The 27,428-nt window shown below is 37.8% G+C and overlaps 1 protein-coding gene across 5 annotated transcripts in view; it reads left to right on the forward strand.

Moving 5' to 3' along the window:
- Nucleotides 1-27,428, forward strand: part of LOC104585894 (protein SEMI-ROLLED LEAF 2-like) — a 132,022-nt gene that overhangs the window by 39,415 nt on the left and 65,179 nt on the right. For 3 of the 5 annotated variants that reach the window (XR_016083023.1, XM_010242924.3, XM_088899195.1), the window contains 2 exons: nt 620-734; nt 890-1,018. Coding sequence is in view for 3 of the 5 variants with exons in the window: in XM_010242924.3 (XP_010241226.1) it covers nt 620-734; nt 890-1,018 (244 nt within the window). In the remaining 2 variants the exon portion in view is untranslated. Of the gene's footprint in view, nt 1-619; nt 735-889; nt 1,019-26,003; nt 26,094-27,428 lie in introns of those variants that run through there. The other 2 variants (XM_088899196.1, XM_088899197.1) reach the window with 2 other exon arrangements.

Raw genomic sequence — 27,428 nt, forward strand, 5'->3', positions numbered from 1 at the left:
ACATGAATCAAACATGCACTTTATTTATTTCCACTAAATAACAAAAGTACATCAAATTAGATTGAAGCTAAGGGCATACAAAACTGTCTAACAATCAGTTGGCAGGATAAATATCCCCAGATCTATCCAATGGCTGTGAAGATTCTAAACTAACACGAGTCTCATATGTGTCAAGTTTAAGGGCATTACACAGAAACACACCACAATAACATGAATCAAATATGTACTTTATTCATTTACGTTAAATGTCATAAGGTACATCATTTTGGTTGGAGCTAAGGGCATATACTGTCTAACACATTTTGCTGGAGACTTCAAAATCCAAAATAGAAATATTGGAGGAGGGTTCTTCCTAGAACAGTTGTTTAACATATACTGAAATGTTTGCCATCTCTGGATTTCATTTTAAGAATTATGATTTATCAAATTTCCCTTGAATTTGTTTCCATATTTTTGTCTCAGAAATTTCATAACTATTTTCTGATGCAAAACAAGTACTATTTACTTTCTATTAAAAGCAAAAGAAATAAAAAGAAAAAAAATAAAATGAAGATGCTAATATAGTTACTCTCTATTGGGTTTGCAAATCTAAGTTCTGACCATTGAGAATATATTTCAGGCCACTCTTTGCAAGTAGTTTATTGAGCATCATAAACATTCTGCTGGATCAAACACGGCAGGATGAAATCCGCATTATAGGATGTCAGACACTTTTTGATTTTGTAAATAATCAGGTAGATAGTGATTAACTATCAGTTGGTTCTTTCTTGTTCAGTATGCTGCATCCTACACATGGAAAACTCTGCTTTAAGAATAGCTTTTTGTGAAGCATACGTGTCTCTTCCAGCAGAAGACTTTATACTCATGCCATATTTCTTAATTGTGACAGACTGATGGTACTTACATGTTCAATTTGGAAGGCATGATTCCAAAGCTTTGTATGCTGTCTCAAGAAGTAGGGCAGGATGAGAGGGCAGAACAATTGCGTTCAGCTGGGTTACAAGCCCTATCTTCAATGGTAGACTATATCCTGACAAAATGCCAAGAATTGGAAAATTTTCATATTGTTCATGAGATGATCTATTATATTCTGCATATTCATCCTTTTTGGCATTGGAGACTAGGGGTTGTAGATGAACTTATGTAATTCTGCTCCTTTTCTTTTACATATTTCTTCTCCAAATAAAAAATAGAATAAGTTATTAAAATGTAAGTCACCTCACTGATTCAGGATAACCATAGGAATATTGAACAATTAAAATGCTAGAAGATAAACTGAAAGAATAAAATAAGGAAAACATGGTATAGGGTATAGTGACAGGAAATCTATGGGGTTCTATTGCCAGGTCATTTGTGTAGAAAACAGCTTCAGTAATTTCAGAAGCAACTTTTGGGGATTAAGTGTTTTAAAAGCCATTTGATGTGTGGATGCCCTGAGGCACACTCAAAATACTTTGAGGCATACATTGGAGGTGTGGATGCTTCTGAGGTGTACGCCTTAAATGCCTTTTGCTTTATATGGCTCATGCATGACTCAAGAAAGAAAAGAAAAGTAAAGAAAGGAGAACAAGAAGAGCATTCCTCCTCCTCTTGTACTGTATGGCTCAAGCCTTTTGCATTGTATGGCATATCACAGACTAATCCGTCGTAACTTGCTCCTCTGAGTGGCCCCCAACAAAAACTGTCAGCCAAAGAACTGAATGACCTTGAAATCCATTTAAATGAGATTACTCTGGAAGTCAAGATTCTAAGGACCAAGGGCATAACGAATGTTGATGCATGCACTCAACAATATCCTAATAGTCTCTTTGCACCACCTCTTGAAAACCAATTTGGTTCCCAGTAACAACACCTTAAAACCAGCCTGATTGCACTCTTTGACCTATTGGCTTTGTGTAGAACAAGCGGTTCTCTCCTTTATAATCACTGAACTCCTATCCTCCTCTGTGGAAATATAATAGCCCCAGGCTTTGGAAGGAGGAGGTGCTCTGAGAGTTGTTGATTGTTCTGAGAGTTTTTGTGCCTAGTTGGTTGAGGGTTTGGAGAGATTGAATCTGACTATAGATTGCCAAGAAAGTGAGGCTACTGATTTTTTGCCCAAAACCCTACTTGACTAGAGAGTTCACAATTACAGGTTAAGGAGACAGTTTGGGTGTGGCACTCAATGCTTAGGGGGTTCCTTTTGATCTTCCAAAGTGGGTGGTTGAAATTGAAGGAGTTTGGAAAGCTCTAGTAGGAGTAGTTGCTTCTTTTCCCTTTTCTCCCAAGTAGTGAGGTGCAGTGAAACCCTAATTTTCGGACATATAGGTACTAGATTGACCTCAGTTAGGCCCTTAGAGACTAAAAACCTTGTTTCTGGATTTTTGTCTTGTCAATGAACCAATCTAGAATTTGAGATGAAGTAGATCTCAATGTCTGGGGTTAGTCCAACAGATTCCATTTTGATTGGAGTGACCACAATTAAACTAGATGGAACAAATTACTTAGCCCGGGCACACTCTACAAGGATTTATGTTTGTAGTAGAGGTAAAGTAGGGCATCTCACAGGTAGTAAGGAGAAACTACTAGAGATTGATCCTACATATGAAAAATGGATCGAGGAGAACTACACAATGACTAGGTGGTTAGTCAACTCTATGCAGCATCATATAAGTTAGCATTACCTCTAGATGACTTCAAATAAGGGAATTTGGGGCAGTGTTATAGAAACATATTCTCAGAAATTGAATGTTGTAAGAAAAGAGAATGAGATAGGGGGAGAGGAGTGTAGTTGTTTACTATATGCTGAAGTCATTCCGATAGGAGATTGATGTAATGGAAACAATCGTATGGGAGAGTACCAAGGATGTAGAGAAATTTAGGAAACTAGTTGAAAGAAGCAAGGTATTTAAGTTTCTCACAAGACTCAACCTCGAGTTTAACATTATGGGGCTGAATATTCTAGTCAAAGATGAAGTTAGTTCGTGAGAAGTTGAAAGAACTAGAAGAGAAACACAAGTTCAGATCTGTTAGGCTTGATCAATTTGATCGAACCAACCCAGAAAAGATGTATTTATATTAAACTTAAGTGAACGGACAAGATTGTCCTTACAAAGAAAATAAAAGAGCTGTACACTAATGTACATGCCTATTACAGTACAAGAAAGCATAATAAAATACAGTAAAATTACAAAACTACCCTTTATTTTCTCCACCTTCCTCCTCAAACTGATACTGGGGTATAAGAATCAGTTTGTCCACAAGAAAATTATGTTGGGCATTGGTCATGGCTTTGGTGAAGAGATCTGCAAGCTGTAAGCCCGATGAAACATGTGGGAGAGAGATGTGACCCGCATGGAGAAGGTCACGAATGAAGTGACAATCCACCTCAATGTGTTTAGTACGCTCATGAAATATGGGATTGGATGCAATTTTGATTGCATTGATATTGTCAACCAATAGAGTTATAGCAGATGAGTGATCAATATCTAGGCCATGGAGTAGCGCCTTAAGTCAAACTATTTCACTGCATACTAAGGGCATGGCTCTGTACTCGGCTTCAGTAGATGACTTGGAAACCATTTGTTGTTTCTTACATTTCCAAGAAACCAGGGAATCACCAAGGAAAATACACCAGCTAGTAGTAGAGCGACGAGTGTCAGGACAACTTGCCCAATCAAATCTACATAAGCTCAGAGCTGAGTGGACGAAGAGGATGAGAAAAATAATTAGTGTGCCCTTGACATAATGAATAATCTGGAGAACTGTAGAAAAGTGAGCTGGCATGGAGCAGATACAAACTGACTCGCAATCTAAACTGCATAGGAAATGTCCAGTCTAGTCATGGCTAGGTAGATAAGACTACCTACAAGATGCCGATATAGGGTAGCATTAGGGAGAAGATCACCCTCATCCTTACTCAGCTTATTGTTAAGCTCCAGAGGTATATCAACTTGTTTGGAGTCAATCAAGCGAGCAAGAGTCACCAAGTCAAAGGCATATTTCTGTTGGTTGACAAAATTACCATGATGACATCTTTGAATTCCAAGCCCAAGGAAGTATGTCACTGGCCCAAGATCTTTCATTTTGAAGGAGTTACTAAGCAGAAGTTTCAGTTTGTTAATACCATCCATATCATCTCCAATGATAAGGATATCATCAACATAAACTAAAAGAGGAGTCAACCCCTAAGCACGCTTAAGAGTGAATGGAGAGTAATCTGAAGCACTCTATTGAAAACTATCCTCCAATACTAGTATACGGACTCGATCAAACCAAGCTCATGGAGCTTGTTTAAGACCATATAGAGATTTCTTTAGTTTAACACCAACTGAAGATTGTCACAGTAGCTGGGAGGTTGTTTCATATAAACTGTCTCACGTAATTATCCATGGAGGAAGGCATTCTTGACATCCATCTAGTGAACTGTATATTGTCTAAGAGCAGTAATGTCTAGGAGCAAACAAACTGTTGTCATTTTAGCTACAGGAGCACAAGTTTCATCATAGTCAACTCCATACTCTTTCTTGTAGCCTTGAGCAACCAAACGGGCCTTATATTTGTCTAGAGTACCATCTGATTTGAGTTTCATGGTCTAATCTGATTTGAATTTCATGGTGTAAACCCACTGGCTACCAGTGGTGGAGGCATTTGGGGGAGGAGAGACAAGTTCTCATGTATCATTCTCCAATAAAGCCTAAACTTTTGAATCCATAGCATCTTTCCAATGCTTAACTTCTATGGCTTGGTTGTAAGACTTAGGAATATCCGTGGATGACAAAACAACTGAGAAGGAGCTATGACTAGAAAAGAAGCTATAGTGATCAAGTGGATGAGAAATACAAGATGACTGATGCAAAGGAATAGATGAAGGTAAATCCTCGAGAGGAGAACCTGTACTTACAATAGTAATGGATGAAGAGGAATGACCAATCATTGTTGCTGGAAGTGGAGGAGGCATAGGCGATGGGCGAATTGGATGCTTCCTGAAATACATCTGAAGTGGCTGAAATGAAGAAGGAAAATCATTTGTAGAACCAAAGTTATGCAAAATAGAAATGGATGGTGCATGCAATTTATTAATATGTTCAAAGAATGAAAGGTTCTCAAGAAAGATGACATTGTGGGAAATACACAACCTACAGACTTTGGGATCATAACAAATAAATCCCTTGTGTTCCATACTATATATCCCATGAATGCACACATAGCTGATTGAATTGTTAGCTTAGTGCGCATTCATGGGGAGAGAGATGGACAAAACAAACACATCCAAAGACACGAAGTATGGATAGGTTTGGTGGGCGATGAAATAAGGATTGATGGGGAGAATAATTTCCAAGGATAAATGTAGGAAGAATATTGATGAGGTGAACAACAGTGCGGGTCGCCTCCACCCAGAAGGTAAGGATAGCATGAGAGTCTTGTATCAAGGATCTCACCATACTAGTAATGTGGCGATTCTTGCACTCTGATACTCCATTTTGTTGAGGAATACTAGGGCAAGATCTCTAGGATTGAATACCATGTTGTTTAAGATATGTTTGAAACTCACCATCTTCACCATCATAGTACTCTCTCCCTGATCCAAACCTCAAAATGCTTATAGTACTCTTAATCTGGGTCATTACCATAGCATGAAAGTTCTTAAACAAGGATAAAACTTCTGATTTTTCTTTTGAAGGAAATAAACCCATGTGTATCAAGTACAATCATTAACGAATAACACAAAATACTTATAACCCAAGCATGAAATAACCGAAGATGACCACATATCACTGTGAATAAGGTAAAAAGGTGTAGATGCATGTCCAGTAGAAGATTGAAAAGGTAAAACATGACTTTTACTATAGCAACAAGTTAAACAGGATTTGTCAACATTCTTAAATGAAGTAGTCATAGGGAAACAACTAGAATAAAATAAGTAATCCAAATTTTTAGCATGATGTGACCCAAATGTCTGTGCCATAAGTGTCATACATTATTACATGAGGAAATAGAAGAACTAGGGGTAATAAACAACAAATAGGAGTCTGATAAAGCTCTCTTACTCTCGAATTCCAAAGCAAACAGCCTTCCAAGCCTATGCCCCTTCCCCTTCAGCTCCCCAGTGTGTTGGTCCTAGATAAAACAACCATCATGAGTAAATAAGACATTATTACCATCATCAACAAGTTGCCCAACAGAGATAAGACTAGTAGTTAATTTAGGCACAAAGAAGGTTTTGGGAAGATGTAAGGGTTTGGACTTAGAAGTGGACAAAAAAAAATCATCACAACCATATATAGGTAGAGAATCACTATTAGCAGTAATAATATGGTTGACAAAGGTGTAAGATTTAGGAGACTGACCAATGGAGGCCCTGGAATAAATGATCCACATGTGAGAAGGAGATGAACACAAATAAGCATACTTATCGGCCAGTCCAAAAGCAGAAAAAGTAGAGGAAATAGAAGAAGACATGAGCTCACAGATCTTTTGTTCAGTCGGATTTCCCTGTGTATCTAGCTTATGAGCTAATGATGAGGTGGCAATATCAATAGAAACTGGTTCAACCGAGGCTTGATAAGCCTTATGTTGTCCTTTCTTGGGAAGCCTAGTTAGGCATTCCACTATAATGTGTCCCTACTGTTTGTAGTAGGTACAAAAGTTTTTCTTCTTGCAGTGAGATGCCATGTGACCATATTCTTTGCATTCATAACATTGCATCTTTGAAAAGTCTTTCTTACCTCTCTATTTGGTAACCAAAAACATTGTGTCAATCCCATGTTCTTTCTTCTGATCTAGTGCAAACAAGGTATGAGGATAGGTTTCCTCCCTTAACAACTCTCCAAGAATTGCATCAAGATCAGGCACTGACTCTCTGCTGAGTATACTAGAGCGTAGAGTCTCATAATCAGGCCTGAGGTGCACCAAAAAATGCATGGTCTTTCTCTTCCTAAGGTGTTTCTTCATAGTTTTCACACAACAATCTGTAGACAAATCCCCAAAATGAGCCGGTTCATATTCAGTCCAAAGATTCACAAACCTCGCATAGTATTCTTGAATCCGCTTCTCCCCTTGAACATAAGAGAAGATATGAATTTCAATCTAGACATATTCGATTGCTGATATACCTTTTCAAGGTACTCGAACATGTCATGGGCTGATTTGAGACCTCTCATTGAAATACTGACATTCATAGAGATAGAGCCAAGTATCCATGAAGTAACCTGAGCATTCTAAGTTCTCCACTGTTTCAGCCCTTTGACATCACTGGCGTCAAGCATGGGAGTGGAACCATCAATATAACGCCACCTACATTCCCCTTCAACAAAATACTAAAAATGAAACTTCCATAGAGCATAGTTGCATCCATTGAACTCGACAGAAATAATTTCATTCCTTTCCAAAGCCATGTCGAAAAGAATATGAAGTAAAAACTGATTGAAGCAAGCAAGATGATCAATAATCAAATCCAAGAGAATCAAAATGAGAAAAAAAACCCTTATAGTCACAAGAGATTGTCCAAGATCCAACAATAGGAGAAAATTGAATACACAGTCTAGAAAAGGAAAGTCTGGATGTAGCCACCCATAAGAGATGTATAGATCTCTCCCAAAGCTTCTCAGATCTCAATAAAAATTTTAGAATATGATGAGGAGGGCTAGGCGACACTTCCTTTCAAATCTTATTACAAATTGATGTCATATGAGAGAGATCTAATGAAATCTCTCTTACTAGATGCATAAAACACAAAGAAATGGTCCTTGGAAAGATCAAAACAATCCAAAACCAATCGGCAATGATGATAGCTCTCAAACTAATCAAGAAAGAAGAGAAATGGATCAGAAAGCAGCTTGCTCTGATACCATGTTAGTTCGTGAGAAGTTGAAAGAGCTAGAAGAGAAACACAAGTTCAGATTTGTTAGGGTCGATCAATCTGATTGAACCAACCTAGAAAAGATGTATTTATATTAAACTTAAGTGAACGGACAAGATTGTCCTTACAAAAAAAATAAAAGAGTTGAATGTACATGCCTATTACAATACAAGAAAGAATAATATAGTAGAATTACAAAACTACTCTTTATTTTCTCTACAAAAGTAACCCTTGCTCAAGCATATTATATGGTGAGAAGTTGTATGGGAGAGTACAATTATAGGAACCACCTCCAGAGCATTTTGCACATGTTGGGATAAAGCCAAAGGGGTCGATTGAGAAGAAATAGGTGATATGTGTTATACTACAAGAAACTGAAACATATTAAGGACACCAACTGGAAACTACATCCAGATCTTCTCCTTGAAAGGTTTCAGAATAACAACTCTAAGAAGAATGGTCAAACTAGAAGCCCAAGAATGCAAATGTTGCTATACTTTACCTAAAGGCATAAATAGAGAAAGTGGGGAGAAGTCTACTATGGAGCAATTGGCAGTAGTGAAGGCAGAGTTTGAAAGGTATAGGATATTAATTAATCAGGCATTTGTGCTTCTACAAATCATGCTACTGTTTCAAGTAATCGTAAAATCCCTTAGGTTATTGATTTTAGTTCATCAGACAATATGACCATCATCTAACCTTTTTTGTTTATATTTGCTTCTCTTTGGTAGAGAGAAGATATCCCTTGCTCCCATCTCTAGCAAGGGGATATCAAAGCCTTTGACTCCCTTGTTTTATCCTTTGTTCTTCTTATTCCCAAACTTAGCACAAACCTTTTATATGTTAGTAGCTTGACTAAATGAATGAATTGCAGCATGACTTTCTTCCTTACTCATTGTGCTTTCAAGACTTGAAATCTCAAAGGATGATTAGGAGTGGCCATGAGGTGAACGAAATATACTTGTTGGATACACCTGATAGAAGTATTGGACCACGTAGTGGAATAGCTTTGGAGTTTGTTTCATCAGAGTCAATTGATAGAGTCATGTTATGTCTTTTAAGATTTGGTCATTTGTCTTTTTCTGTTTTGAGTCATTTGTTTCCATAAATGTTCAAGGGAATATCTTTATCAAGTCTTCATTGTGAGTCATATGAACTTGCAAAACATTGTAGGCATTCTTATTCAATGAGTAATAAAAAATCGGTTTCTCCATTCCATATTGTGCACTCTGATATGTAGGGGCCATATCATTTATCTACTATGGGTGGTTACAAGTATTTTATCTTTTTCATTGATGATTTTTCTTGCTATACTTAGATTTACCTTATGAGATCCCAGAATGAAGTACCAACTATTGTGCAGAAATTTCATGAACTTATTCCGATCTAATAATGGTAATGAATATTTTGAGAAGAACCTTTCGTCCTACTTTGATATCTTTATTGTTATTCATCAGAGTTCTTGTTCCTACACTTCAAAATAGAATGAAGTGGTGGAAAAGAAGATCCGTCATGTTGTTGAGGTTACTAGAAGCCTCTTCTTTGCATCTCATGTTCTAGTTAAATTTTGGGGGGATGTTGTTCTTCTAGCTATATATTTGATAAACCATATGCCTTCTCAGGTTCTAGGTTTCAAAATCCCCTTTAGCTTCCTATTTTTGGATGATGATCTCTTTTCTCTTCCTCTTCGAACTTTTTGGTGCACTTTCTATGTTCATGTTCATAGTCATTAAAGACATAAATTTGAGTTCTGGAAAGAAAAGACTCAACGAACAAAAAAAACACAACCCAAAAGATAATTGTTAAAATACATTGTTCTTTGTAGGTTATTTTAGTCTTTTCCCTCTCACTTTTTAGTTCTATATTGTCTTTGTTCTCAAATTATTTTATTAGGGGTAATTTTGTAATTTTTACTTGATTATGAATTCTCAAATTATTTTATCAGGGGTTATTCTGTAATTTTGTTTCATTATGAAAATAAACAAATAGGGGTGGTAGTTCTATCTCTCTTAACAAATTGTTAGCCCTATTCTCTTCGTATTCTTTTTCTTCTTCTCTTCTTCTCTATTACTTCTTTTCCTAGTTAATCGACCAGGTGTTTTCCTTTATTTATTTGATTAAATATAGGTATGATAACATGGTATCAGAGCATAGTTGGTTGACCTACTCGATTGCATTTGTGAAGGACACTTGAGACAACATCGGTTTAATCTTCTGTTATAAAAATGTGAAAGGAAGGTGAAAAACCAAAAAAGACTGATTGCCTACAGCATAGTTGGTCGACTTGCTCGATTGCAGCTGTGAAGGATGCTTGAGACAACATCGGTTGAAGTTTTTTGTTAATAAAATGTGAAAGGAAGGTATAAAACAAAAAAGGATTGATCACCTAGAGGGTTAGGAGGCTTCCATGCCTTAAGTTGCATTGTCAATTAGTTTTTTGGTGGTGTATTAGACTCCCTCTATTTGTCAGTTCAAAGAGGGACTGTGAATGTGCAGATCAGATGACCGTTGTCTATGCTTGGTGGGTTAGTTTCTATGAATGGTGAGGTTGGTTGACTTGTAGAAGGGTTTCTTGTGTTGATGTTCCGGATTAAGGGGTTGCGGCTATGTTGCTGATGTTTCCAAATTAATAGTTAAGTCAATTGTGTGCTCTTGTTGACTTTGGAAGGCTTTCTACATGGGAGTGTGTTGCAGAAATAACTTTTGGCATTGAATCCAAAACAAGTGTGATGGTGCAACCTGATTTCATGGCTGTCCAAATGGCGTCGATGAAACTTAATGGTACAAATTATGTTCCATGGGCAAAATCTATTGAGGTAAATTTGACAACCAAGGGAAAGGGGATTTGATTAAGAAATTTTTGAATGTGATAGGTGGATTTCTAAAGGATTACTGCTTCAATGACTTGTATGCAGTGAAGACCATATTAACTGGAGTGAAATTGAAGTGCCTCCCTCACTATTGTGACCTATGGATTGAAGATCAATAGAGGAAGGTCTGGGTTGTTGTGGAAGGGCTACTCCAAGGTTGAAGATGATGAGTTGGCTAAGGGGTTTATCGGTGGTAGAAAGAGAATGGGAGGAAAAAGAAGCGGAAAGGAAGTGCCAATCTCGGAAGATGAACAATCTCCTACCTTGGGTCCTGAAAAGAGTTCATCGAAATTGGAAAGTAGTTTGTTGGTTGGCAAACAAGGGATGCTTCCTCCTAGGGACAAAGTTAAAAAAGGTATAAGGGTTAAACATGTGTATTCTTTCGGTGATAAAAGTGGGCTAGATGGTCTCGGTATCCTTAAGAGCCAGTTAGGATTGGATGGGCAAGACAACTCAAAAGGTACTAGGCCCAAGCTGGCATGTTTCCTTAATGGGTCTTTTGGTCAATTACTTAATGGGCTTAGTTACTAACCAGAAATCAACAACTGGTTACTGCACGTTTTTGGCATGAAATTTGATTACTTAGAAAAGCAAGAAGTAGAATTTGGTTGGCAAACAAGGGATGCTTCCTCCTAGGGACAACAAGGTATTTTCAAGGGACAAAGTTAAAAAAGGTATAAGGGTTAAACATGTGTATTCTTTCGGTGATAAAAGTGGGCTAGATGGTCTCGGTATCCTTAAGAGCCAGTTAGGGTTGGATGGGCAAGACAACTCAAAAGGTACTAGGCCCAAGCTGGCATGTTTCCTTAATGGGTCTTTTGGTCAATTACTTAATGGGCTTAGTTACTAACAAGAAATCAACAACTGGTTACTGCACGTTTTTGGCATGAAATTTGATTACTTAGAAAAGCAAGAAGTAGAATTTGGTGTCTAAGAGTAGTGCTGAGGCTGAGTACAAAGCCATGGCTCACACTACAAGTGAGTTGGTGTGGTTGAAACAACTGTTATAAGAAATGGGAATATCAATCATAACTCCCATTAAGCTATTTTGTAACAACCAAGCAGCCATTCGTATATCCTCTAATCTAGTATATCATGAGAGGACTAAACACATAGAGGTGGATTGACACTTTGTAAGATAACTAGTTAATCTATTGAGTGGTATTCAGATGAAATATATCTGTAACAAGTTGGAGTTGTATGATATATACACTCTAACTTGAGTGGGAGTGTTAAAATACAATGTTCTTCGTAGGGCTATTTTAGTCTTTTTCCTCTCTTTTTAGTTCTTTTTTGTCTCTGTTCTCAAATTGTTTTATTAGGGGTAATTTTGTAATTTTTATTTCATTATGAATATAAACAAATAGGGGTGACAGTTGTGTCTCTCTTAAAATTAGATAGTTATCCCTATTCTATTCGTATTCTTCTTCTTTTCTCTATTACTTATCTTGTTGGTTGATCAACCATGTGTTTTACTTTATTTATTTGATTAAATATAGGTCTAATAACAATGATGACATAACATAATGCGACTGACTGACTCTGACACATTAGAACCAAAACTTGTTCTATGAGGTGATACTTGACTTAGTTTAGGCATATCCCATTTGCCTCATGTCCACTCCCAATCACCTTCCAAGATTTCATGATTTGAAAAACACAGTTGTGAAATGCACTTGCAATAATTCAGAATATATAGAGAAAGAAAAAAAAAAGGAAAAAGGAAGAAAGGTTTTAGCAGAGGTTTGTGGAAGAAAAAGAGAAGGGAAGAGAAAAGAAAAGAGTTCAATCCTCTCTCTAGGCCCCCAAGATGTTTTTTTTTCTCTTAATTCTATACTAAGTACAATTCCCTGTATAACCTTAATGGGGCAGCCAACACTAAAGAAATAATAAAACAAAACAAAAGAGGCCCATAACTAAAAGAACATAAACTTAACACATAATGTTGACGCTTTGCTTTCGGCCTTTTCTCACTACACTCCCTCTCAAGCGGAGTAGATGTCAATCATGCCTAGCTTGCTTACATAATGTTGACATTTTGCTTTCGGAACTCCCTTAGTCAGAAAATCTGCTAGTTGTTCTTCTAATGCAATGAAAGGAAGCCACAACTGTCCTGAAGCCACTCTCTCCCGCATAAAGTGTCTGTCTACCTCAATGTGCTTAGTTTTATTATGCTGAATTGGGTTGTGGGCAATGTTAATAGCAGATTGGTTATCACAATACAACATCAGTGGCTTGTTATTATACTCTACCTCAGCTATAGATCTAGCGACCACTAACTACTTTTTACTTCTCTAGGAAACAACATCCCTGACTACCATAGCACAATAGCTTAACATGGAACTCCTATCATCCACATTACCTGCCCAATCAGCTTCTGTATATGCTTTTACCTTCATGTGGCCATGTTTAGCAAATAACTAACTGATTACACTCACAACGTATGAAATGTCTCGACCAGTCATACATAGATAAAGAACTTTCCCCAATAATCTTTGAAACACTCCCCTGTCAGCCAAAAGTTCTCCATAATTAGCTGAGAGTTTATGATTCACATCAATAGGGGCGGAGTCAGGTTTATCACTACAACCATATACAGGTAGAAAATCACCATTAGTAGTAATAATATGGTTGTCAATGGTTCTAGGTTTAGGAGACTGACCGAAGGAGGCCCCAATCATGTAATTTGAGGCCCCGGAATCAATATTCCACACGTGACAAGGAGATGAACACAAAATACCACACACTACTTGAGGGCTACTTGTAGCACATAAACAGTCCAGGAAGAAGAAGTATATTGTTGTAAACTTCACACTTCACACACCAATTTTAAACACAACACATACCTGGACAAAGGAGATCACACACCCCTAATACAGCACTTGTACGAAAGTGCAAAAAACACAACCAGGCCTTCACAGCATCAACTGAAGGTCAAAAAAGGAAATTTTAGCTCTTCACAGCATCAGCTGAAGGAGAAAGAGAAGCTTCACAATATCGGCCTCCACCAACTAGGGTTACCTTGGTGCTACGACCAAGGAAGAACCCTAAAGAAGCGACAAGAGGTATTTCTGATCAGTCTGATTAGCTTTTTTGTCTTCACAGTCCAAGAAAATTAACGCCTGGGTTGAGTGGATACTTCTCAAAGGAAAAAACAAAACTCTTATTGCCCAGAGTTGTCCTCTGATACCATGTAATCTTACAAGAAAAGAGGAAGAAAAGAGAGAAGAGAAGAAAGGAGAGGAGAAGAAGAAGAGGAAGGATGTGAGAGTCAAAAGAAAAGGTGTTGGTGATGCCCAGCATATCTTTTATTGTTATAACAAAAATAAAAAATAGAGAAATTGCAAGTAGGTCCCTAGCAGCACACCCTAAAACATAAAGAAAAGAACATGCTAACAGTAGTCTAGGTTGACAGCATTGTAACAGCATGAATAAGAAACAATTTAAATCTAACAACAGAGATAAACAATTTGGTGTAAAAGGGGACAAGAGGAAAGGGGTTAAGTAGAAATCAGCTGTAGGAAGGGGCTAAGAGATAAGGTTAGAATGTGATTGATTAGTTGGAATGTGAGGGGATTGGGGAGTACAAGAAAAAGGGAACTGATTAAAGAAGTGCTTAAAAGATTCAATCCAAATGGTGCAAGGGGGATTAATTGGGCCACAAGTGATTGGAGAGCTAGGGGGATTAATTGGATAGTTGCCCCTTCTTGGAGATCTTCAAGGGATATAGTGACATTGTGGAAAAGTAATCTGCTAGTAGGGATGGAGGAGTTAATAGGTAAATTCTTAGTATATCTGAAATTTAGGTAGGTAGAGGATGGGTTTGAATGGGTTTTAACAAATGTCTATGGTCCCAATGATTATAAAGAGAGGAAACAAATGTGGAAAGAATTGGGAGATATTAGGGGTTTTTGGGAAGGACCGTGGTGTGTAAGAGGTTATTTCAATGTAAAAATTTCCAAAAGAAACCAACAGCTCTAGACAAAGAGTGACAACAAGCATGAGAAATTTTAACTAGTTTGTGGATGCCTTCGTGCTTAAAGAGATCCCACTTTTGCATAGTAACTTCGTCCAATCTCCAATGAAAAGTTGGATAGGTTTCTCTTTTTGGCAGGCTGGGAGAGCATTGGGGGAACTTAGCCTCTAGAGCACTTCCAAGGCTAACATTAGATCATTGGCCAATAGTGGTTTGAGGAATGTTGGGCCTTCTCCATTCAAATTTGAAAGCCTGTAGTTGTACCTTAGAGAGACTAGGTCGAATGGGCCCTAGTACTTGTTTATGTTTTAAGTAGCATCATGTTTACATTTTATGTGTTAATGGGTCTTTTCATGGGCCTGTTAACTTGTTTTGTTTTTCTTTTAAGTTATTTATGTGTTGGCCGCCCACTTAAGGGAAGAGATGTAATTAGTCATTAAGAGAGAGAGAGAGGCGGAAACCATCAAACTCTCTTCTCCTTTCTCTTCTTCTTCTCCATTTCTTCTTTCTTCTGTCATAATAACCTCTTTTCCTTTTTCTTTTTCTGTTACTGTTGTAATCAGGTTTAATTAGCAGATTTGAAGGATAGATTCACATCTTGGTATTAAAGCAGTTTTTCCCTCTTCTTTTTTTCTCTTTTCTTTTACCATACACCCTTCGATTAGAAGAGTGTATGGAAAGATAAGCTTTTGATCATTCAGAGGACTATTTGCCTAGTTAGTAGAGAGTTTGGAGAGTTAGATCTGTCCAATAGTGCCAAGAAGTGGAGATGTTATTTTTCTACACAAAACCCTAGCCAACTAAAGAGATTTCAAGTTACAGGATAAGGAGATTGGATGTGGCTCTTAGGGCTTGGGAGGTCTCTTTTGATTACCAAAAGGGGGTGGTTGTGGTTTGAAGAATGTTGGGAAGCTCTGGTAGGAGCGGCTTCCTTTTTTCTATTTTTTCCGTTGAGTTGGGTGCAGTGAAACCCTAGTTTTTGAACTTTTTGGTATTAAGTCGACCTCAGTTAGGTCCATAAAGAGTGAAAAAACCAGTTTTTTTTTTTTTCTTTGAGTAATGGAGCAATCTAGAAGTGAAATGAAGTAGATTCCGATATCCGGGGTTGGTCCAATTATCTAGCCCGAGCACAATCTATATGGATTTATATTTGTAGTAGAGGTAAACTGGGGTATCTCACAAGCAGTAAGGAGAAACCTACAGAGATAGACCCTAAGTATGAAAAATGGATCCAGGAGGACTACATAGTGATTGAGTGGTTAGTCAACTCTATGTAGCCCCACATAAGCCAACATTACCTCTGGATGACTTCTGCCAAGGAGATTTAAGACAATGCCATTGAAATATATTCTCAAAAATCGAATATTGCAAGAGCCTATAAGTTGAAGACATAATATTAATAAAAAATATGAAACATAATATTAGAAAATTCAGAAAAAGCAAAAAAGCATTAAATTTTCAAAAGGTGCACGCTTAGGCTAAGGCGCAAGGCACACCAAGTGTGTGCCTTTTGAAAGGGCTGTGCCTAGGACTTGGGTGAGGCGCTTACCCTAAAATGCACATCGCCTATGTGCTTAGGTGCACCTTTTAAATCGCTACAAGGGATATCACATTTATTGAGTTTATTCCTTTCTTTTGTACTTTTCCTAAGGGGGAGAATTCCGAGGATCCATTTGCTATGTCCTCGGCTATTCCTCTTTCAGTTCCTATTGAGTCTTCTGTGGAGTCATCTACTTCTGTTGCACCATCCATTATGTCCCCTTCATATGTTCCTGCTCCCCCTCCTCCCTCTCATCCTCCCACGTTTCCTTCACATCCTATTGTTCAAAAGTGGTACCAAAGACAAAAACTCAAGTATAGGAAAGTTGTTTGCACTCCTTCAACAGAGCATAATGCACCTCCCATCACTATTGAGGTCATAGGTCATCCTTCCTCTAACCCATCTGCTACCATCCCAGACCTTGACCATCCTATTTCCTTTTGCAAAGGCAAGCGGAAGTGTACAACACATTGTATTTCCAAACATTGTCCTATAGCCCTCTTTCCCCAACCTATTATTCTTTCCTTGCCTCCATTTCTACACATGTGATTCCCAAGTCCATACTAGAAGCCTTATCCAAACCAGAACAGAGGGATGCTATGATGACTGAGCTAAATGCTTTGCATAAGAACCATACCTAGGATATTGTGGACCTACCTGAGGGGAAGGAACCAGTTGGTTGTAAATGGGTGTTCACTATCAAGTATCATTATGATGGTATTGTTGAGAGGTTTAAGGCTCGATTGGTTGCTAAAGGCTACACTTAGATGTATGGTATTGATTACCTTAAGACCTTTTCTCCTATGACTAAAATGACTTCAGTTCGAGTTTTATTATCTCTAGCTGCTACCTTTGGTTGACCCATTCATCAATTTGATGTTAAAAATGCCTTTTTGAATGGAGACCTACATGAAGAGGTCTATATGTCTTTACCTCTAGGACTATATGGGAAGAAAATGCAAGGGAAGGTGTGTAAATTGAAGAAGTCCCTTTATAGTCTCAAACATTCTCCTAGAGCTTGGTTTGAGAGATTTAGAGCTACCCTTGTTTCTTTTGGTTACACACAGACTCAATCTGATCATACTTTATTTGTGAAGAGAAGTAATTCCTTGTTCACCTTTTTGATTGTTTATGTTGATGACATTGTGGTTATTGGTAATGACACCCAAGAAGTGGTTAAGTTCAAAAGGTTTCTTAACACTAAGTTTAAGATCAAAGATTTGTGGGATCTCAGATATTTCTTAGGAATTGAAGTTGCTAGATCTAATGATGGTATCTTCATTTTTCAATGCAAGTATGTTCTTGATCTTCTTGTAGAGACTAGTAAACTTGGTGCTAAACTGGCCTCCACCCCTATAGACTTAAATCACAAGGTTTCTGCTACTGATGGTGAATTGTTGTCTGATAAGGGAGTGTTCCAAAGACTGCTTGGAAAGTTGCTATATCTCTCTATGACTTGGCCAGATTGACATCTATGCTCATCTGAGATGTAATTAGTCATAGCTAAGTGAGTTTAATAAAAGATTAAGAGAGAGAGGAGGAAACCATCAAACTTTCTTCTCCTTTCTCTTCTTCTTCTCCATCTTCTTCTTTCTTCTGTTGTAATCACCTCTTTTTCTTTTTCTTTTGTTGTTGTAATCAAGTTTAATTATTAGATTTGAAGGACAGTATCACATCTTTACCATCCGGGATTCATTAAGGAAGTTAATGAGTGATGGATGCCTAGTTATCCTTCACTGAAATAGGGAAGAATGAGAATCCACAAGAAGCTTCAATTCTTGTAAGGATAAAATTAAGGAATAGAACCTTTTGAATTTTGGAAGGTTAGAAGAAAGAACGAAAAATGTGATTAAGAAAATTGAGAAATTGGAATTGAAGGAAGGAAGGGGATTTCTTGAAGGAGTCAGGGAGCAAAGGTGGAGATTGAGAAAACTGCTAGAGGATTATCTGCACAAGGAGGAAATTAGCTGGAGACAAAAATCAGGGTGCAAATAGTTAAGGAGGGAGATAAGGCTACCAAATTTTCTCATGTTGTGGCAAGTGGTAGAAGAAGAAAAAAATTTATTTAAGGTTAGAAGTTGAGGGGTCAACCTTGTCCCAACAGAATGAGAACGTAGGGGCTTATGTGCATCATTTCAAATCTATCTCTAGAAGACCATTAAATGGTAGGGTGTGATTAGAAAGTTTGGATTGGTTGAGTTTAGGAACAAAGGATAGGGAGTGGTGAGAAAGAATATTTGAATTGAAGAAAATAAAGAAAGTGGGGTTTTCTATGTACGAATCAAAAGCATCAGGCCCGAATGATTTTATAATGGCATTTTACCAGGATTGTTGGGATGTATTAGAAAAGGACTTGCTAGTTTTTGAATTCCACTTTCATTGCCTTGGCTTCGAAGAAGGGAGATGCTATCCATTTTAGAGATTTTAGACCAATTAGCTTGTTTAATAGCTTGTACAAGATCATTTCAGAGGTGTTGTTCCTTAGGATTAGACAAATTCTCCTACTATTATTGCACCTAATCAACGAGCTTTAGTGAAAGGGAGACAGATAGCGGACCAAATTTTAATTTCAAATGATAATGTAGAGGATTTCAAAAAAATCAAGGAATAAGGGAATGGTATGTGAACTAGATCTAGAAAAAGCGTATGATCAAATAGATTGGTTTTTTTCTACTAAAGGTGATGGTAAGCTTTGGGTTTAGAGATCGTGTGTTGGGAGTTGTCACTACTCGGTACTGGTGAGTGGAATAGTGGCGGACTTTTCTCTAACTTTGAGAGGAATAAGACAAGAAGCTCCTTTTCTTCACTTTGGTTGCAAATGTATTGGATAGATTGATTTCTAGAGTAGATTCAACGAATTTGGTAAGATGGTGGAGAATAGGTAGGGAGGAGATCACACTTATTTGCAATTTACAGATACAATTGATTTATATAGAGGTGACATATGTTGGATAAAGAATTTGAAACTTGCTATACAACAATTTGAGAAAATGTCAAACCTTGAGGTGAACTTAGAGCAAAGTTTTATAGTGGGAGTTAACATGGGTGAAGGGGAGACTCAAGAGTGTACAGACACCTTAAGATGTGCAATTTCAAATTGGCCTTTGAATTATCTAGGTCTACCTCTAAGAGATGATCCTAAGAAATGTAGTTTTTGGAATTTGGTTGAGGAGAGATTGAGAAGAGACTTTCTTCTTGGAGGAAAAATTATCTGCCAGAGAGATTGAATCACACTAATTAGGTCCACCCTAGCTAATTTGCTTGTCTATCTTTTGTCGGTGTTCAAGATTCTAGTAGGGGTGTCTCGCAAGTTGGAAAAGTTAGTGAGACTTTCTTTGGGAGCCAAGAGAGATGAAAAGAGACCATAGGGTCAGTTGGAAGGTGGTGAGAAGATGTAAGAAGTTTGGAGGTCTTGGCATTGGGAATATTAGAAAGAGAAACTTGGATTTACAGGGAATGTGGATGTTGAGGTTTCTTACAGAAAAAGTTATGGGCTAAGGTAGTGGCTAGTATTCATGGGCTTGTAAAAAATGGATTGGATCTTGGAATTCTTGCTAGGACTACAAGAGCCTCACCCTTTAAAGACATCCATGCTAATTTGCCATTGTTTTCTCCTTGGATAAGGTATGATTTGCACTCAAGTAACCTCATTAATTTTTGGGAACAGGTTTGGGTTGGGGATTCTCCTATGAAAGACCAATTTCCTTCTCGGTTTGCTATCTCTAACTATAAAAATGAACCTATGTCCACCTTCCTTGTACCTACAAACTCTAGTTTTGGTTTTGGATGGAATTTGGGTTTGAGAAGGGCTATCAAGGACAGAGAATTGGATAGCACCTTGACATTTCTGGGTATCCTTGAAGGGATTTTCCTGAACCCTACAAAGGAAGATAGCAGAATTTGGATAGCACCTTGACACCAAGGATTGTGAATTTTTTGTTGGGAAGCTTTCCTAGAAAGAATCAACACAAAGTGATTTTCTTCCAAGGAAGAGACCCAAAATTTATTTATCCCCACATTGATGTTGTGTATTTTTCTATGTATGGTATGTAGGGGCATTGTTGTCCTTTTTATGTTCTTTTATTAGATGTATTGTTGCCCTAGTATATATTCTAATAAAGGTGCCTCTAGCCTGACTTTTGGCTCTCGTTCTTTTCCCTGAAAAGCAGATCGAGACTTTATCTTTTCCCTTTTTTCTTGTTCTCTTGGTTTGGAAGATAGCTACAGCTTATAAATCTGATCTGAGACAACTGTAGGGCCCCCTCCTTTTCTTTTTTCTTTTTATATTTTCTTCTTAGTCGTGTGCCAAGAAAACCCCGAAATCTAAATCTGATGTTGTGAAGGAAATTAGAAATCTCTTGTGGATTGCATGATCCCTTTATAACGTGGAAAGTATCCTCAATAGGTCTCGTATGACCTTATTGTGTGGTGAACACTGTGGACTGGTGCTGTGAAGCTTTTCGTATAGACCTGGAAGTACTCAATCGGTACTGGGAAGGTATTGTTTGGTGTATAGTGATTTTTCTGGGAACTCAGTGTGAAATGAAGCAGCTAGGGTGTAGTTCTAATGGCCCATCAATCAAACAGAACTTTATGTGGGCAATGATAGCATATGAGATTTGGGAGCAGGTGAAATCTACATACTTTGAACAGAGACATTACGCTAGAATGTATGAGTTGCAGGTAGAGTCTTCTACATGAAAATGGGGGAATAGATTTTATCAACTTACTATTCTGCCCTCTCCTCCATTTGGAATGAATTTGACTACTATCATAGCATTGAATTTGCCTTTGTTTTCTCCTTGGATAAGGTATGATTTGCACTCAAGTAACCTAATTAATTTTTGGGAATAGGTTTGGGTTGGGGATTCTCCTATGAAAGACCAATTTCCTTCTCGGTTTGCTATCTCTAACTATAAAAATGAACCTATGTCCACCTTCCTTGTAACTTCAAACTCTAATTCTGGTTTTGGATGGAATTTGGGTTTGAGAAGGGCTATCAAATACAGAGGATTGGATAACCCTTGACACTTCTAGGTATCCTTGGAGGGATTTTCCTGGACCCTACAAAGGAAGGTAGCAGAATTTGGACACCTCCTTTAGTGTAAGCCTAACCCACCAAGGATTGTGAGGTTTTTGTTGGGAAGCTTTCCTGGAAAGAATCAAGACAAGTGATTTTCTTCAAAGAAAGAGATCCAAAAGTTGTTTATCCCCACATTGGTGTTGTGTATTTTTGTATGTGTGGTATGTAAGGGAATTATTGTCCTTTTTATGTTCTTTTATTAGATGTATTTTTGCCCAAGTATATATTCTAATAAAGGTGCCTCCAGCCTGACTCTTGGTTTTCATTCTTTCTTCTCTCTTATCTCCCTCTTCTCTTCTCTCCTTCTCTCTCTTTTTAACTTTGATAATATGGTACCAGAGCAGGTGGGGTCCTGAAAAGCAAATCGAGACTTTATCTTTTCCCTTTTTTCTTGTTCTCTTGGATTGGAAGATAACTATAGCTTACAAATCTGATATGAGACAACCGTAGGGCCCCCTCTTCTTTTTTTCTTTTTATATTTTCTTCTTAGTTGTGTGCCAAGAAAACCCAAAAATCTAAATCTGATGTTGTGAAGGAGATTAGAAATATCTTGTGGATTGTATGATCCCTCTATAACGTGTAAAGTATCCTCAGTAGGTCTCATATGACCTTGTAGTGTGGTGAACACTGTGGACTGGTGCTGTGAAGCTTTTCGTATAGACCTGGAAGTACTCAATCGGTACTGGGAAGGTATTGTTTGGTGTATAGTGATTTTTCTGGGAACTCAGTGTGAAAGGAAGCAGCTAGGGTGTAGTTCTAATGGCCCATCAATCAAACAGAACTTTATGTGGGCAATGATAGCATATGAGATTTGGGAGCAGGTGAAATCTACATACTTTGAACAGAGACATTACGCTAGAATGTATCAGATGCAAGCAGTGTCTTCTACATGCAAATGGGGGAATGGAGCTTGTCAACCTACTATTCTGCCCTCTCCTCCATTTGGAAGGAATTTGACTATTAGTAGAGCATTGAATGGGAAAGTAATAAGGATTCTAAAGCCTATAAAGCCCCTATTTCTCAGCAGTGTGTTTGCCTGTTACTTGGGCTGAATTCAGTATATGAACTTAATAGGGTTCAAATATTAGGTAGTAAGGATCTTCCTTCCATCAGTGAAGTGTTTGCCTTGATACAATATAAGGAAAGTGGATGAGAGAGATAAATTGTGGTGAACTCACTATTAGTGACCCAGACATACACATGAAAGTTTCTAGAATCTAGTTGGAAAACCAAAGTGGGATCAAGAACTGAGTAAGAAATCAGCACTGGAATAGAACATGAAACCAAATCCTCAGTATCAAGATCATTCCACTAGTCAAAAGAAGTTTGTCTCTGCTAATGTGGCTTCTTAGGAGCAAAAAACTAGTTCTTCTATGAACACATCTAAAGAGTATTCATTTGGTTTGGATTCTACAGAAGATTTCATTAATGCTTTCCTTAACCATTTGGAGCTATATGGTAGGGCCCTTCAACAAATGGATTTTGGGTCCACCCTTCGACTTCCTTTGCGTCTACATTACACTGCCTCTACTTTCCATGTTTCCTCTCAAACTTCGGAATCACCATGGATTATCGATTTTGGAGCTTCCAACCACATGATTAGTAAGTCCTCTTTGTTTCAGTCCTATACCCTTCTTTCTAGCAGAGAAAAGGTGAGACTTGTTGATGGTTCTTTCTCTTCCATAGCTGGTCGAGGTACTATTTCTCTAGCGTTCGACTTTGCTATTTCAAATGTACTTTATGTTCCTAACTTACCTATTAACTTGTTATCTATTAGTAGCATCACCCGTACCTTGAATGTTTAGTGACCTTTGTACCTCATTCTTGTGTGTTTCAGGATCTAGCCTCCAGGAGGACGATTGGTAGAGGAAACTTGGCAGATGGTCTCTACATACTAGAGAATAAAGCTAGTCTTGTGGCTGTAGAGTCTATAAGTCAGCCCCTTATGAGTCGTGCCTACTTGTGGCACAATTGTCTTCGTCATTTCTCTTTTGAGTCTTTGAAAATTATGCTTCCTGAATTGTTTAAGTCTGTGTCAATGTCTGAGTTATAGTGTCAAACATGTCAGTTAAGTAAGCATTGTAGAAGCTCTTTTCCAATGAGACGTAAAAGATTGGATTTTCCTTTTCACATTGTGTATTCTAATGTGTTGGGTCCTACTACTATTCCATCCAAGATTGGATATAAATATTTCATCACATTTATTGATGACTATTCCTGCTACACATGGGTTTATCCAATGCATTCAAGAGGCAAAGTACCAAAGATTGTGCAAGATTTTCAATGTATGATTTTCACCTAGTTTCAAACTGAAAAACAATCCTTTCAGTCAGACAATGCAAGGGTATTTCCATAGTTACTTGACAGATGTTTTACTTCTTGTGGTACTCTTCGTCAAAGTTCATGTGCAAGAACCCCTCCAACAAAATGGTGTTGTAGAAAGGAAGAACCATCATTTTCTTTAAGATTCCCGGTGCATGTTATTACACATGCATGTTCTCAAGAGTTTTCGGATGGATGTTTTTTTGTCTACTACATATGTTATCAACCATATGCCTTCCTGGTTGTTAGAGTACAAGGCCCCACACCAACTCTTGTTTCCTAAGGCTTCACTATTCCCCTATGTGTGTCTTTGGTTGTTGATGTTTTGTTCATGACTTGTCCTCCACCCATGTTAAGTTAAGGAAGGAGAAATCCATCATATAGATGGCCAAACCATGCTAGATGGTTGGGAGAAATTTCAAAAATTTTCTTTTACCCTTTCGGGAATCGTATTCCTAGTTTTAGAAAAACTGCCTTTTCTAGGATCGTTCTTGCATCAAAATCGGACCAGATTTGAAACCAATAGAAAGGGAGAAGTATACCTGATACGGATTCCACAAATGTAGCTCCCAAAGTGGTAGTTCATGTCCAAAGAGAATAGCAAAACCAACTTCCACTGAAGATGGCGTAGCTTGAGAAGAAGCCGGTTCAACAACGTAGTTTTCAACAAAACTGCAATCCAACACCTTGGATCGAACTAGGGAGGTGAGCATAGTTTTTCTCTGATATTTTCTTGCAAAATTCAGAGAAGGATCTGATCAATATCAGTCCAAGAAAGGAGCACCACTCCTAATTGGAGCAGATGGATAATTGGAGCAGTTTGCCCCCTCTCTATTTATAAACCTTAAGGAGCACCACTCCTAATCTGGTTAGGAGGTTATCCAAATCTATATTTGGATTTAGACTCTCTAAGTGGATAAGACTTATCTTTTTATCCTAATGGGTCCTCCATACCCTTATCCAAACCCATATTCACTCAAGTCACATGACTGTTTAAGCTGTCATGTGACCTCTTGATTAATCTAATTAATCAAGGGCTTTAGGCCCATTAAGCAAGTGATTCACGTCCCTAAGTAGTTACTGGCCCATTTAGTTCACTTTGTATGGCGTAGGCCCCCAACAATGACCCTACATAAGCCCATATGGGTTCAGCCCAGCCCCTATAAAAAAGGTCTGGCCGAATTCACTATCAAGTACAGTGAACCCCTCCCATCAGTATGGGCTCTTAATGGGCCCAACATTTACATTAAATGATCCTTGAGTCCAGCCATCCTATGAAGCAAGGACAATGGGCTTAAGTTGGATATATCCCATCAGGTAAACATCCCTAAATGGTCTCTTACACTTAACTTCTCAGCCCTTAATGATCAAACACTGCTTAACAAGGAAGGACATCTCCCCTAGCTGCAAGGTGCAACACTCTCTGCTCGGATGGGTCCCAAGAATTAAAACCTTTTTGCAAATATTTTTTTCTTAAAACATAATATATATATATATATATATTACCATATAAATATATTTTGCAAAACAAATCTCAAACAAGTTTGAAATCGACTGCCGACAGTTTTAGTTTCCATTAGAGAGAGTGCATTCCTGATCAACCATTTTGTCCAACAAAGGGGTTAATCCTGTCACTATGATCATCCACTCGAGTGAATTCTCAGACTACACCAACATACCCAAGTTTTGACCTCCAAAGGATCTCACTGATTGGCATATCAAAGATAGCCCAATCCAACACCCTATGCAGTACCATAATCGAGTCTAGGGGTCAGGTGTAACTTTCCAATTTTTTCCACTAGTCTCCAAGGGGAAATTGGTATGGTTTAGTGTTTCAAACAAACACACATTACATGTGCTTCGGGTTCAACCTTGGCAACTAAGGTAGGCTGCCCCAACCTTCTTAGCAGCACATTAGTGTTAGCCTTGGCAGGATAAACTCTCCCAAGTCTATTCAACAGCTGAAAACATTCTAAACTAACATGAGTCTCATAAGTGTCCAGTTTAAGGGTAATTACACAGAAACACACCAATCATAACATGAAACAATTATGTACATTTATTCATTTACAATAAATGCATCAATACATCAATTTGATTGGAGATAAGGGCATACACTGTCTAACAGTAAGATAGACCCCAAGGCTATTCCGTGTATCTTTCTTGGTGATCCTTACACCCAAAAAGGCTTTAAATGCTTTGGTTTTGTTTCCCATAAGTATTATATCTTTATGGATGTATCATTTTTGAATCTGAACCCTTTCTTTTCCGTTTCTCTTTAGGAGGAAAGTTTGGTTGAGGAGAAACTAACTCAAGTTCTACTTCCTCCTCTTTTGATCTTCTTTGCTTTAGTGTCTTCTTCTATCATCGTAAGGATCAGCAAAGCTCAAGAGCCATGGAATAGCCTAATGTCGTGCAACCAATATCATCGGACTTTCTAGGGGTAGAGCTGCTACAACCAGGTACCATTATTCCTATTGACACCCTTGGTCCTATTAACATTGACATTTCTACTACTAATGATATAGACTTCTCTATTGCCAAGAGGAAGGGTGTGAGGTTGTGTACCACCAATCATCCTATTTCATATTACATTTCATATAAAAATATCTCACCTGCTTTTTGTGCCTTTCTTTCATTCATTGACAATGTGTTCATCCCTAAAAGTGTCACAAAGGCTCTATTTCCTGAATGGACAGATTCAATGAAAGAAGAGATTGATGCATTACAAAAGAATGGACCAGTAGGATGTAAATGGGTGTTCACAGTAAAACACAGGTCAGATGGTATAGTGGAGAGATACAAAGCTCAGTTGGTAGCAAAAGGGTTCACATAGGTATATGAAGTTGACTGTGAAGAGACATTTACTCCTGTGGCCAAAATTAATTATATTAAAGTCCTTTCTTTAGTAGCTAACCTGGATTGGGAACTTCATTAGTTGGATATCAACAATGCTTTCTTGAATTATGGTTTAGAAGAAGAATATATGCTTCAAACTCCTAGTTTTTGTGCTCAAGGTAGTGAAGTGAAAGTGTAAGTTAAAGAAATCTCCATCATATGGTTTGAAGCAATCACCGAGGGCTTGGCTTAGTAGATTTCATTTAGTTGTTCAGAAAATATGTTTTAAACAGTGTCAGTGAGATCACACACTCTTTGTGAGAAGGGAGCAAGGAAGGATTGCAGTATTGATAGTATATGTTGATGAATGATGACACAATGATTACAGGTGATTAGATCCCAGAGATTCAAAGACTAAAAGAGTTCTTGGTGACTCAGTTTGAAGTAAAGGATATGGGCCCCTTATGTTATTTCCTTGGAACTGAAGTTGCTTGTTCACAAGAAGGAATCTTCATTTCTCAAAGGAAATACATCCTGGATCTATTGGGAGAAATGGGGAAGTTAGGGTCAAAGCTTGTTGACACTCCAATTTACCTAAATCGTACACTGAGTGAGAATGGCAGTGATTCTATGAAAGATGTTAAGCAAACCAGAGACTTGTTGGAAGACTTTTGTACTTATCTATGACAAGACCAGATATTTCTTATGTTGTGAGTGTACTCAACCAGTATATGCATTTTACTAAAGTTGCCCACTTAGAAGTTGTAGAAAGAGTTCTCAGATATCTAAGGTTTCCTAGAACTAGGTTGTTTTTGAAGAAGAATGATCACTTGAAGAGAAAAGAGAGAACTAGGGCTTCAAACTACAAAACTATCTCTACTCTCTTAAATGAGAGAGATGTTTTATATTAACTCTATAAATATCCAAATTAAGAAGTAGACCCAACGAGGTAGATATTA

The sequence above is a fragment of the Nelumbo nucifera genome, chromosome 2 (assembly GCF_055504915.1).
Source record: "Nelumbo nucifera cultivar China Antique chromosome 2, China Antique-T2T, whole genome shotgun sequence".
Classification (NCBI taxonomy): Eukaryota; Viridiplantae; Streptophyta; class Magnoliopsida; order Proteales; family Nelumbonaceae; genus Nelumbo; species Nelumbo nucifera.